The 12,329-nt window shown below is 42.0% G+C and overlaps 1 protein-coding gene across 1 annotated transcript; it reads right to left on the reverse strand.

The window, feature by feature from the left end:
- Positions 1-404: 404 nt before the first annotated feature.
- LOC124110299 (xaa-Arg dipeptidase-like) lies at positions 405-7,192 on the reverse strand. Its single transcript, XM_046469546.2, has 6 exons — positions 6,731-7,192; positions 5,109-5,257; positions 4,367-4,509; positions 3,451-3,605; positions 1,406-1,652; positions 405-1,070 (listed from the first exon to the last, which is right to left on the reverse strand). The coding sequence occupies exons 1-6, from the start codon at positions 7,091-7,093 to the stop codon at positions 937-939; spliced, it is 1,191 nt and encodes a 396-aa protein (XP_046325502.2). The 5' UTR covers positions 7,094-7,192; the 3' UTR covers positions 405-936.
- Between the last annotated feature and the right edge of the window lie 5,137 nt (positions 7,193-12,329).

A 12,329-nucleotide genomic window follows, 5' to 3' on the forward strand; every position in this document is an offset into this window, starting at 1 on the left:
TTTTCTTACATTCGTTTGGCATCAGACTGAATAAGTGATTGTCATTGTAAACGAATTGCAAGAATAATTAAACATTGGACACTCAACACGAGACATTAGATGAGACAAAAGAATACCTTATCCTACAGTCACCGTACATGTATACCTGGGTGTCAACAAATGAATAGTTACTTACGATTAATACAATTCTTCTCCTATCTTTTTTACAATTCGTGATAACCTGAAGAAATATACAGTATTTAATAATAACTTTCAAGAAACGAATATCGGTGTTCTTTTACCGACTCTGTATATTGGTATATGTAAGCATTAGCTTTGACAAATAATCATGAAACTGATATAACGCAAGGCCCCTTTCCTGAGTAACAGTTTTCTGTATAAGGCCATCCAAATAATGATCTTTCAACTCCAATCTCAGCTTCGGTCAGTCGAAAGAAAAAAAGTCAAAATATACAAATCTTCCTTTGGTTGATGATACAACAGGTATGTTGTCTGTATAGATAAAACTATGTGCAAAAAATATATGAATCTTGTCTTCAGGAGCTTCCAATTTTAACATTTACCGAACGCGCAGCCCCGACATTGGAACATGTGTTGGGTCGTAGTGCAACGTTTGCTGTATCGGTGTAAGAAGATGCAGCGTTGAATCGTTTTTCTCACAGCGGAATGATATCTGTATTGAGGCGGTGAATGGGCGGAAATATTACCCTTTCTTATTTTTGAACGACATAGTAAAGTAGAACAGACTGGAATGAGGAACACACAAAATAGTACAGACCACCTAGTCTGAAAATATTAGACGTGACAAAGAATAACTATTATTAACATCAAGTCAATTGAAAGTGCCCATTGGAAGACAGATATCAAATAGAACTCCATGTGAAGAAAGATAAACATATACAATATATGAATCATGGAATACAAATGTATGCATTTTTATGAAGACTGGACATCTGCAAGGAGATCCCTTTTAGCCTCCTGTGTCAATGACGGTTGTAAAAGTAGCTCTACACCCGTCATAGCAAGTGCCTTGCTTACTTTCAGTGTATAGGGCTGGGCGTCAGAGGAACCTGAAATACAAAACGTACAACGATGAGCATTATGTTTTTTCCTTAAACCTATATTGACGAGGGGCGTGGGGGGTGCTGCCACGCCATGATATAACTGATATACTGTGATTTAACTGGAATACTGTTACAAGCTTAAGCGGAGTTAAACCAAACTCACACACACCTGCCTCGTTCATATCTAATACATATGGCCTTGTAAAACCGTACAAGCCAATGAATCTTAGGCAGCAGTTTGTCGCCAGGGGACTTATGGATAGATCAAAAATATTATTGTCGCCATTTTTGGTTTTTAATATCAGTTACTGATCACTCCGAGTGTGCTGTAAGAGGTATACCTGCTGCTTCGGTAAATTCTGTTGTGTGGTTGATGCAGTTTTTCCTACCCACGAAGAACATTGGGTGGATGCTCGGCACTACATGTGACACGTTTCCCATATCCGTGGAACCAACGTACTTTCCCCTGACACGTTCAGTGGGCGAGAATTCCAGCCCAAGGGACTTGGCATGTTCCGTGTAGGATGTGGCCAGGATTTTGTTAGTGATGAGGCTTTCGTACGCTTTGGGATGAAAATAATAGTCTGCCTGTAACATAATAAAAACACGCTTAGAAGCAGCGATAAAATACATAAGCAATAATTAGGATTGATTAAATTAAGGCCAATTGGTTCGTGGATGTGTGACTGTCGACTGTATCACTTGCCCAACTACGCAATAACACCTTGGAACAATCGAGTTTGTGGGGCAATCACACCCGTTGCTGTTTGCCTTAATACCTACTGAGGACAACAACCATCAAACATGCAATTATATACTGGGTAATTAGCAATGCCTGATGCCATATACCCTAGAAAGCGGGAATTCAAAGTGTTAAGATTAACTGGCCTTCCAAACGTCAACTTAAATGTGCTTTTGAACAGGGCGGGCAATCTTCACAGTCAACAATTCTAAAACACAAATGTATTCCTCTTTTACATTACTTCTCAATGTCGAATTATATCTGAAAGAAATTACCATTGCAAAATTTAGCATAGCTTTGTCGCTTGTATTTCCCATCATATCCAAATAGCAATGGGACGGTATCATAATATTCCAAGACATGAAAGGATTTGCCTGTACTGTATACTAATATTGTGGAGGATGGGAACCATTTTATACTGATTTGTTGCAAATACAGTATGTTACGAGTACCAAACATATATGTTAATCATCCAACACAGTTTAAATTTAATTCGTTAATGTCTTCATCTGATGTGAAAGTAATTAAAACACTTGCTGTGTACATTTATCATGCCAATCATGTTTTAGGGTCTTCATATCTATAAGTACATGTGGTGTGTTTACCATATTTTCACTAATATACAAGATGATGAATCACTCTGCAGTACAGTATTTCATAGGTTTATCCTGTATTCACTGTTATACTAAACATTGCAGTCTTTAGACACTGTCGTACCTTGCACTTTGGGGGTGGCTCTGTCGTCTTGGGCAAGTCAGGAACCTGTGATTGTGGGTTCGAATTCCGATCATACCTCTAGGTTTGTCAGCACGATACCCCTGCTCGTAGGTTTAACCAAAGTGGTAAACTACCAAAATCGTAATATATTTGCATCAGGGGCGGTCGGGTAGCCTAGTGGTTAAAGCGGTCGCTCGTCACGCCGAAGACCCGGGTTCGATTCCCGACATGGGTACAATGTGTGGAGCCCATTTCCGCCGTGATATTGATGGAATATTGCTAAAAGCGGCGTGAAATCAAACCTCACTCACTCACTCACATTTGCATCGCGTGACGGGAGAGTTTTCATAGGTTGTCAATGAAACTGTGGTAATACCAAGCGTTACAGATCACTGTTTGATTTACCGATCATTGAAGGGTGATTATAAAGATGTGTGAAATAAATTCTGAGGTAAACGATAGACTGTAGACAGTATACTGTCACTGTCAGTCTAGATAAAGTCGATATTTGATATGCATGTCTTCGTTTTGTTCTCATGGATGGATCGTAAAGAGGATATTCGTAACCGGGCATACAGTCAACTCGCGGACGTTTCCCAGTGTATGCCAAAATGCTGACTTCAAGATTAAAAGGTATAAATGATCACAAACAATGCTTCTTGGTGTAATCGTGCTTGGGAATTCACAGGGGTTACCCAATACTGTGGAAGCAGTTCATCAGTGTTTACGTCATTTTAAGAATACAATCATTGAAAACATATAAACGTCAAACTGTATGGTTCAGACACTTTTGAAAGCCAGCTTCAAGGTCATGTGACCGACCTCCCGTCCAGTGGTAAAGTCGTATATCGTGTAAACTTCACATAACAAAATTATAATGTGTTAAGTTTGCATTCACTGTTATACAACATGTAGTTGAGGCCTCACCTTGCATCCTGTGGCTGTAGCAGCAGCCTCCACACAAGCAGAGAACTTCTTCGTCAGCTCCTTCACCTCACTGTCGGTGGGCGCCCTGCAGTTAAACTCCATCTCAGTCAGCTCGGGGATGATGTTTGGCTTGACTCCTCCGTTGTGTATCACACCTTAGATTTAAAAAAAAAATGTTTTCATGATTTTGTTTAAACATCATGTACTGCTCAACTTGAGGTATTTACCAGGTTTACATTCGCTATATTTCAAATATCTCGAATAAACTTACAATGTTTTGACCATTTTCTTCTTATATAAATTTCACTCAATACATTGTTAAAACCAATTTCTCTTTTCAAATGTTTTCAATTCTCCGGAGTTTTATAAGATATTAATCTTTTTTTTAAATGTCGTGGTTGGTAGTATTTTTGTCCACGGAACATTCCGTTTGGGCGAAGAAATCTGTATACGAATAACTAAACCAATAAAGAATGAGTGAGTGAGTGAGTATGGTTTTACGCCGCTTTTAGAAATATTCCAGCAATATCACGGCGGGGGACACCAGAAATGGGCTTCACACATTGTTCCCATGTCGGGAATCGAACCCGGGTCTTCGGCGTGACGAGCGAACGCTTTAACGACTAGGCTACCCGACCGCCCCCAATAAAGCATGACCGAGCATTGATATTTGATAGGATTCTAGCAAAATCATAAGCAAATTTAACAAGGGTCATACATGACGTGTATAATATCTTGAAATCTTCCAAAAAATGTATAGTAATGAATACGGTATTATATACAATAAAGGCTTATTTTCTAAAGATTAACTCACTCCAGGGCATAGTCGTACTCTTTCGCCCGAACAATACATAACTTACAACTATATTGAATTATATAACTTATGTTGAATTATAGTCTGGACTAACTTAGTTACCATGCACTCTCCAGTCAGGTTTCATCTGTTGTCTGAGACAGGAGACGTTCTGGTAGCACAGGACGGCGGCGTCAAGAGCGTTGATGCCGTCCCAGGGAAATCCCGCAGCGTGAGACGCCTTGCCGTGGAACTTGATGAAGCACCTTGGTATGTCACAAAACATTCATATCATCATTTATTACCCATAGGGTTAGAAATAACCGAGTTCATAATAATCGTAATTGCATAAAGGCAGATATCATTTAACGCGCACCAGTGTACTGTTTAAGTCATCCAGACCGTATTGTTGGCGTCATCCGAATTTTATTGTGACGTATGGTCGGTATGATGTCACACTAGAAACGACGTCATAGAAGCTGATGATTCGACTATTGTGAGTATGTAAGACGGCGGTCGTCGTCGTTGTTTTTTCTAAAGCGGAACGCAAATGGATAAGAAATAATGGGTAATATAAGAAATTATTACACTTGCATACATGTGTGTCATACTGATTGTACGAAACTCGTGTAAAAATGCATGTATTATCCTCAATTTCGCTTGGCAAATATAAGAATTCCGACACTCGTATCGTCAAATCAGTATGACACACTTCCTTTTATAATAATCCCTATATAAGTGATTAGTGTAGTCGACTTACACGCATGTCTATGTTATTGGACCAAAAGTTTATATTTTAACTTTAAAAACCTGTTTGCAATTCTATTATTAATAACAGCGGGAAATAACAAAGTTAGATAAATACTTTTGCCTAGCTAATGATGGCATATATTCCGCCGTCTCCGGTGTTGGGTGGGCCATCATGGCGACGTCGATGTCTTTGAATACTCCGGCATTGATCAGATCTATTTTTCCTCCCATTGACTCCTCAGCCGGAGTCCCCAGTACCGTCACCTGCGGAGACAAGCGTCCTCATCAGTGGCACAAGCAGGCATCAGTTTCGTTCATACACTAACAGTAAATACGTACCTACATAAACACAAGTAACTTTGACCATGAGCAGTCGAACCCCGTTATCTCGAATGTACCGATATCTCGAACCTATTCTCCTAATAATAAGCATCTCACATGCTGGTGAGCAATTCTCCTCCATTCATGTATATCTAGGACCTTTCCTCACAGAAATAGTGGCACTTTGTTGTATTGGTCCGACAGACCAAATACCAATTGCTGGTTGAAAATATGTCGATAATTGATCCTGGAAAAAACCCGATAATTAATACCTGGATTTACAGATTGGTTGATCATCAAAATGTGTGACGATGCACGGGTGGCCAAGTCGTCTAAGGCGCCGCAATTCGCTGTGCAGAGTTGCGTCCGTTGGACACGCCAGAAACCTATGATTGTGGGTTCGAATCCTGGTTCGACCTGATTATGTTTCCAGGTTTGTCAGCACCATAACCGTGCTCGTGGGTTTCACCGAAGTGGTAAACGTCCGAGACCTGCATCACTTCGGGCGTTCCTCCTACATTAATCTGACCCGCCTTGATATAACTGGAATAATGTTTAAAGCGGCGTTAAACCCAACTCACACATTCACTTAAAATGTGTGCACAAAAATATACATGTACCCGTCACTTCAGAGAAAGGCAGGTTGATGCTTTTTAAAGGCCAAATACGGGCCAAGAGTTGGGCACACTTCAAATGTTCCTTCCCTTTCAAATTTCAAAATGCTATACATCTCTAATCGGTGAGTGAGTGAGTGAGTGAGCATGGTTTTACACTGTTTTTTTGCAATATTCCAGCAATATCACGGCAGGGGACCCTAGTAATTGGCTTCACACATTGTACCCACGTCGGGAATCGAACCCGGGTCTTTGGCGTGACGAACGAACGCTTTAACCACCAGGCTAGCTACCCCCGCCCCCAACTCTAATCAGAATGAAAATAAATGTCACTTCACCATAATTAATGTAAAAAAACAAAACGAAAAGCCAGAATTCTATTTTGAACTTTTAATATGTTAAATTGTAAAATTAACAAATATAGAATTTTGGAAGTCTATTTGGTTCATCAACGACCCAATAAAACACTAAATACATGACATTGTTTATGGATAACTTTTTTATTCTTTGTCACGACGGTTCAGAGCTACTTCTTGTCCATTGTGTTAACTAAAAGTTGTGTGTGAGATTATTGTAGTAGCACAGTTGGGTATGAATCTGGGCGAGGTGGCAGTGGTCCAGAACCCCTATTCACTATACTACTATATGAGTGACGCAGTAGCTCATAGTCCAATGTAGTACGGATTAGCGTGTCGTGGTCGACATGTGCAGTGCCGTAGCCAGCCAGGGTGAGTGTGTGTGTGTGTCCAAAATAGTTAACTACGGCCTTGATGTGGGTCATTCTATTCAATACATCCCATACCTTGCCAATGGGTTTCCCCGCCGCCTGTAGCGCAGCCTTTATCCCCAGGCCCGCTGCCACGCCCACTTCGGCTATGAGGTTGTGGCCACATGCGTGTCCGATTCCCGGCAGAGCGTCATACTCACAAATGACCGCCACATTCGGACCAGGTCCGCTCTCTCCGTACTCTGCCCGGAAAGCTGTTGGGAGGTTATACCTCCGCTGGACATCGAACCCACATTTCTCAAGATACCCTGTTATGTAGTCATGTGCAAACGTTTCCTCATAGGCAAGCTCAGGGTGTTTCCAGATTTCTTGACTGAGAGTGTTGAGATCTGCTGCGTTAGCGTCAATCTCCCGACAAGCGACCTCCTTCAAGGACATGGTGATGCGAGTGTTGTTGATACAGCGGCGAGTCCTGACTTGCGAAACACCTGGCAGAGTAGACTGGGATATTGATGCACACGGCACTTAACCACATGACATGACACTGGCCTCCGATATGAGCGGTGACTCCTCGCTGACATTTGACGCGTGCCTGGTTGACTTTAGACTCACAATCCTATATCGTTCTATTGCACGGAGAGGTCTAGGCATATATTTACATTTATACATCGGAAATTGTATAGTTGTTCGGGTATACTAAAAGTAATCTACAACACCGCAATACATATAGCGCTGCCACAGTTGATATGCATTGGAAATGTATCGCGAATTGCCAAATCGTAAATTAAATCCTCCTTTTTCCTAATGGAAACGCTGTATTCATATTTGGAACATATCTACATACAATAAGTTTGTCGAACAGTGCCGAACACAATATATTTCATGCATATTACTTTGATTAAATGTTCATTATGAATCGTTTTGTTAATCATCAGAGACAGATAATTTACCCCCTGCTACTTCCACCGATACGGGATGTCACGGGTGGTCCAGTCGTCTAAGGCGCCGCGATTCGCTGTGCAGAGTTGCGTCCCTTGGACACGCCAGAAACCTATGATTGTGGGTTCGAATCCCGGTTTGCCCCGTTTCTGGGTTTCTAGGTTTGTCAGCACCATAGCCTGCTCGTGGGTTTCAACGAAGTGGTAAACGTCTGAGACCTGCATCACTTCGGGCTTTCCTCACACATTAAGCCGACACGCCGTGATATGACTGGAATACTGTTAAAAGCGGCGTTAAACCCAACTCACTCACTCACTCATTCCACCTGTACGGAGAGTACAACTGACTGTACTTTATCGTCTTCACGGCGGATAACTAAGCTCATTGATTATCAAAAATGTAACATACGCTTTTATCTATCTTGGATAATCATGTGTATTCATTTTATGGTGAGTTACAATTTAAAGCCACTCCGGCGTATAGTGAGTCTATACACGCCGCGACCCGTAAAGATCCGGGTTAAAACGGGTCTTCTGCCACCCGTGCTTGTCGTAAGAGAGTACTAACGGAATCGGGTGGTCAGGCTCGCTGACTTCATTGATGCATGTCATCGTATCCCAATTGCAGACAACCGTCATATAACCCAAATATTGCTGAGTGCGGCGGTAAACAACAAACAAACAAACTGAACATACTGCAATAACGTAATCTCGGAAACGTGTATTAGTCGGTATTTCAGCGATATCAAGACGTGTCAGCTTGATGTTTGGAGGAACGCCCGGTGTACACATATCTTAGAAGTTTACAGCATTGGCGAATCCCGTGAGCGGGGGTATGTAAAACCTGGAAATTTGAATTTATTCCCTGAAGAGTCACGAACGGCTGCATCAATATGTGATGCAGAGTTGCATCCCTTACTTGAGCCGCTGATCTTGACATAGTGAGTGAGTGATTATTGTTTAACATCAACATTCTATCTATCCTTGGATTCTATCAGATGTTGAGCTTTCGTGTCTAATTGTTAAACGTCTGCGTTATACTAAATTCAACAAAAATGTCTTTCTCAAATTCGTACAACCGTTGATGCTTATTTTTCAGTTTCTTATCCAACCTGCGTCGTTTGGTAATTATAAACATGTTCGTACTATCAACATAGCAATAATAGACAGAAAAGAACCTGTGCATGACAAAAACGATCTTGCTGTCAGCATGACAATAATATATTTAACAAAACGTCCCCATTGGGATCCCTATACCAATTGCATGGCTCGATGTTCATGATGTCAATCACTGGACTGCCTGGTCCAAACTCAATTATTTACAGACCGCCGTCATATAGCTGGGATGTTGCTGGAGTGCGGCGTTAAACAACAAACAAACATTGGGATCCCAGGTGAGGACAGATTCCCAGGGATCCAAATGAATCATGGGTCAAGCTCCGTGATTTTCGTCGATTGCGTGTCAGCTTACCCTACAGCATAGATCGTGGCTTATACTCTCATATTGATTGTCTGGTTAAGCCTCGAGGATTTAAACAACAACTAATTATAAACAAAAAGAGAAAAGAACGTTAACCTAAAGTAATAGGGCATAATGGATATTTTATGATCTCTTCTATGCTGTCGGGATCCCAAAGAAGCGTATACACAATATCTTAGTGGGGCCATAGTCAACAGGAGATCAGAGGTCATTGTTAAAAGTAAGTGAGTGAGTATGGTTTTACGCCATTTTTAGCAATATTCCAGCAATATCACGGCGGGGGGCACGAGAAATGGGCTTCACACATTGTACCCATGTCTGGAATCGAACCCGGGTCTTCGTCGTGACGAGCGAACGCTAAAACCACTAGGCTACCTGACAGCCCCCATTGTTAAAAGACAACATGCAGTGCCAGCAAAATATTCTGAGGTGAGTTATGTTTTTTACCAACCTATTTATAAGTGGGCATTATAGACGACAGGATAAGTCGGCATCACCGCGGGAGGATGATGTCTCCCGGGGCACTAGGGATCAAGGCTGTCCTGGAATGCCTACAGGGAGACAGACATGGGGTACTGGGGATCAAGTCTGTCCTGGAATGCCTACAGGGAGACAAACACGGGGCACTATGAGTCAAGGCTGTCCTGGAATGCCTACAGGGAGAGAAACACGGGGTACTGGGGATCTAGTTTTTCCATGAATGCCTACAGGTAGACAAACACGGGGTACTAGGGGTCAAGGCTGTCCTGGAATGCCTACAGAGAGACAAACACGGGGTACTGGGGATCTAGTTTTTCCATGAATGCCTACAGGTAGACAAACACGGGGCACTATGAGTCAAGGCTGTCCTTGAATGCCTACAGGGAGACAAACACGGGGTACTGGGGAACTAGTTTTTCCATGAATGCCTACAGGTAGACAAACACGGGGTACTAGGGGTCAAGGCTGTCCTGGAATGCCTACAGGGAGACAGACACGGGGTACTGGGGATCTAGTTTGTCCTGGAATGACTACAGGGAGACAAACACGGGGTACTGGGGATCTAGTTTGTCCTTGAATGCATACAGGTAGACAAACACGGGGTACTGGGAGTCAAGGCTGTCCTGGAATGCCTACAGGTAGACAAACACGGGGTACTAGGGGTCAAGGCTGTCCTGGAATGCCTACATGGAGACAGACATGGGGTACTAGGGGTCAAGGCTGTCCTGGAATGCCTACAGGGAGACAAACACGGGGTACTGGGGATCTAGTTTGTCCTGGAATGCCTACCGGGAGACAAACACGGGGCACTAGGGGTCAAGGCTGTCCTGGAATGCCTAAAGGGAGACAAACACGGGGTACTGGGGATCTAGTTTGTCCCGGAATGCCTACAGGGACACTAGAGAAGTCGTAGTTGCAGTAATGAATAGGCCTAATGCTGCCGTCAGCATATCATTTTCCTAAATGGGACTAATCAGCATCAAGTAGTTACTGTGGCGGAAACATTCAACTTGTTCTTAAATAACCTTTCATTTGATAGTATACGTATGTAATAGAATAATGGAATATATGTTGTTACCATCAATCTAATTATGATGAAAAATGAACGTATTGGTGCGTGTTTGTATATGAATATATATTTTATTGTTAATCATTAAATTACAAACCTGAATGACGGTTCACACTTGCGTCATTGCGTTTCAGAATGAAAGCATTCAGAAATAGTTGCATGATTATCAGCTGAACAAGGAACTAGGAACAGATTGTCAGTTCATAATTACCTTCCTTTTTATGTGTGAGAGTGCTCAATGACAAAATGTAAAAGCTCATAGAATGCATTTCAAACCATAAATGTACAGTGCCTATTTGATTATGATGACCAACTACTGACCACTGACATATCTCATCCGCTTCAGACATCACTCCCTACCATGTTCATCGAGTGCAGATGAGGGGAGGTGAAATTGGGTTTAACGTAGGGATCAAGATTACTGCAATTATATAGCGACGTGCATGCACGTGTGTGTGTGTGCGCGCGCACGTCTGTAAGAGAGGAGAGAAAGGGGGCGGGGGGAGAGAGAAAGAGGTAGAGGGAGAGTGAGGCCGATTATATAGTGCTAGCCCAATGATACCATGCCGCTGATTGATACTCAGACGCAGAATGCTGACTCCGAAAGCACCATTCCTTGTTTTACCCCTTCGTGCCGAGCGCAAGGCAGGGAAACAACAAGTATAATCTTTTAATGCCCTTTGGTATGACGCGACCGGGCGTCGAACGACAACCTTCTGATCTCCAGAAAGACGTTTCATCCACTACGCCACGAAAGCGGTTCCTGAATACAGTAAACAGAAGTGAGATAAATTCTTCGTCTACATAGTCCTCGGTACCAAGGTACATTTCAGGAACAAGTATAGCTGACATAAAATCATGCTTCTCAAGGCAAATTTTGTGCACTCATTAGCTCCAATAAAAATATTCTTAACGCAGTTACTCGTAATATTATGGCATCACGCACATAAAAATACACATGCTTGTGGGTGGAACCGACTATCGATTCAACGTAATGGTCTATTACATACAAACACGACATCTCGGGTGCTTCATCAGTGACTATTCACAGTGGTATCCATGAAGCATGTTGAGGACAATAGTCGACGTACGGCCACACGCAATAAAAGCAATTACAATTTCCTTCGCACCTTTTTTAAACAAAGAAACCACTCCAAAGGTGGACAAAATTAAAACTTCAATTTCATTCGATGAACATATAATCCTCAAATGATATGTCAGAAACGTTTGTTTATTTCTAAATTAAGTGCCATCCGTACGTTATGTAACACGTATCAATAATACAATTGTCCTGATTGGTTTTATATACAATGGACCATTGTTAGTTGTGGGTGAGGTGATCTGGAAGGTGGAGGAACGATGGAAGTTTCGATTCAGTGACGAGCCCACTTGTTTCCCACTGTTTGTTGTCTATTAAGTTATTGTAATGTAAGTGGCGTCTTTCTTCTCCGCACACAGAGGGATAATGTTTGTCGATATCTTCTCCGGTGATGGTAGAGTTTTGTCATGCCCTAGTGATAACATTAAACTTTCATCGTGCAGTGCCTAACTTCAACAAGCATCCTGTTTATTCCCAGGCTACATAAAGCTGATATTAAATCAATATAGATCCACGACAACCAGACGCAGAAACACAAGAATCGATTTATATTCTGTCAGTACATAAATTGTTTGTACTCTCGCCACTGGGGCCATGGGCATTATATT

Source organism: Haliotis rufescens, unplaced genomic scaffold (genome assembly GCF_023055435.1).
Source record: "Haliotis rufescens isolate VD_foot unplaced genomic scaffold, xgHalRufe1.0.p SCAF_5, whole genome shotgun sequence".
In the NCBI taxonomy this organism is placed as follows: Eukaryota; Metazoa; Mollusca; class Gastropoda; order Lepetellida; family Haliotidae; genus Haliotis; species Haliotis rufescens.

Bases quoted from the DNA above. Each gene is read 5' to 3' on its own strand.
- LOC124110299 (XM_046469546.2), bottom strand. From the start codon at position 7,093: ATGTCCTTGAAGGAGGTCGCTTGTCGGGAGATTGACGCTAACGCAGCA. The intron at 5,258-6,730 runs GTATGGGATGTA...TTGTCTCCGCAG, and splicing joins CGGGGAAACCCATTGGCAAG to GTGACGGTACTGGGGACTCC. The intron at 4,510-5,108 runs GTATTTATCTAA...TGACATACCAAG, and splicing joins CCATCATTAGCTAGGCAAAA to GTGCTTCATCAAGTTCCACG.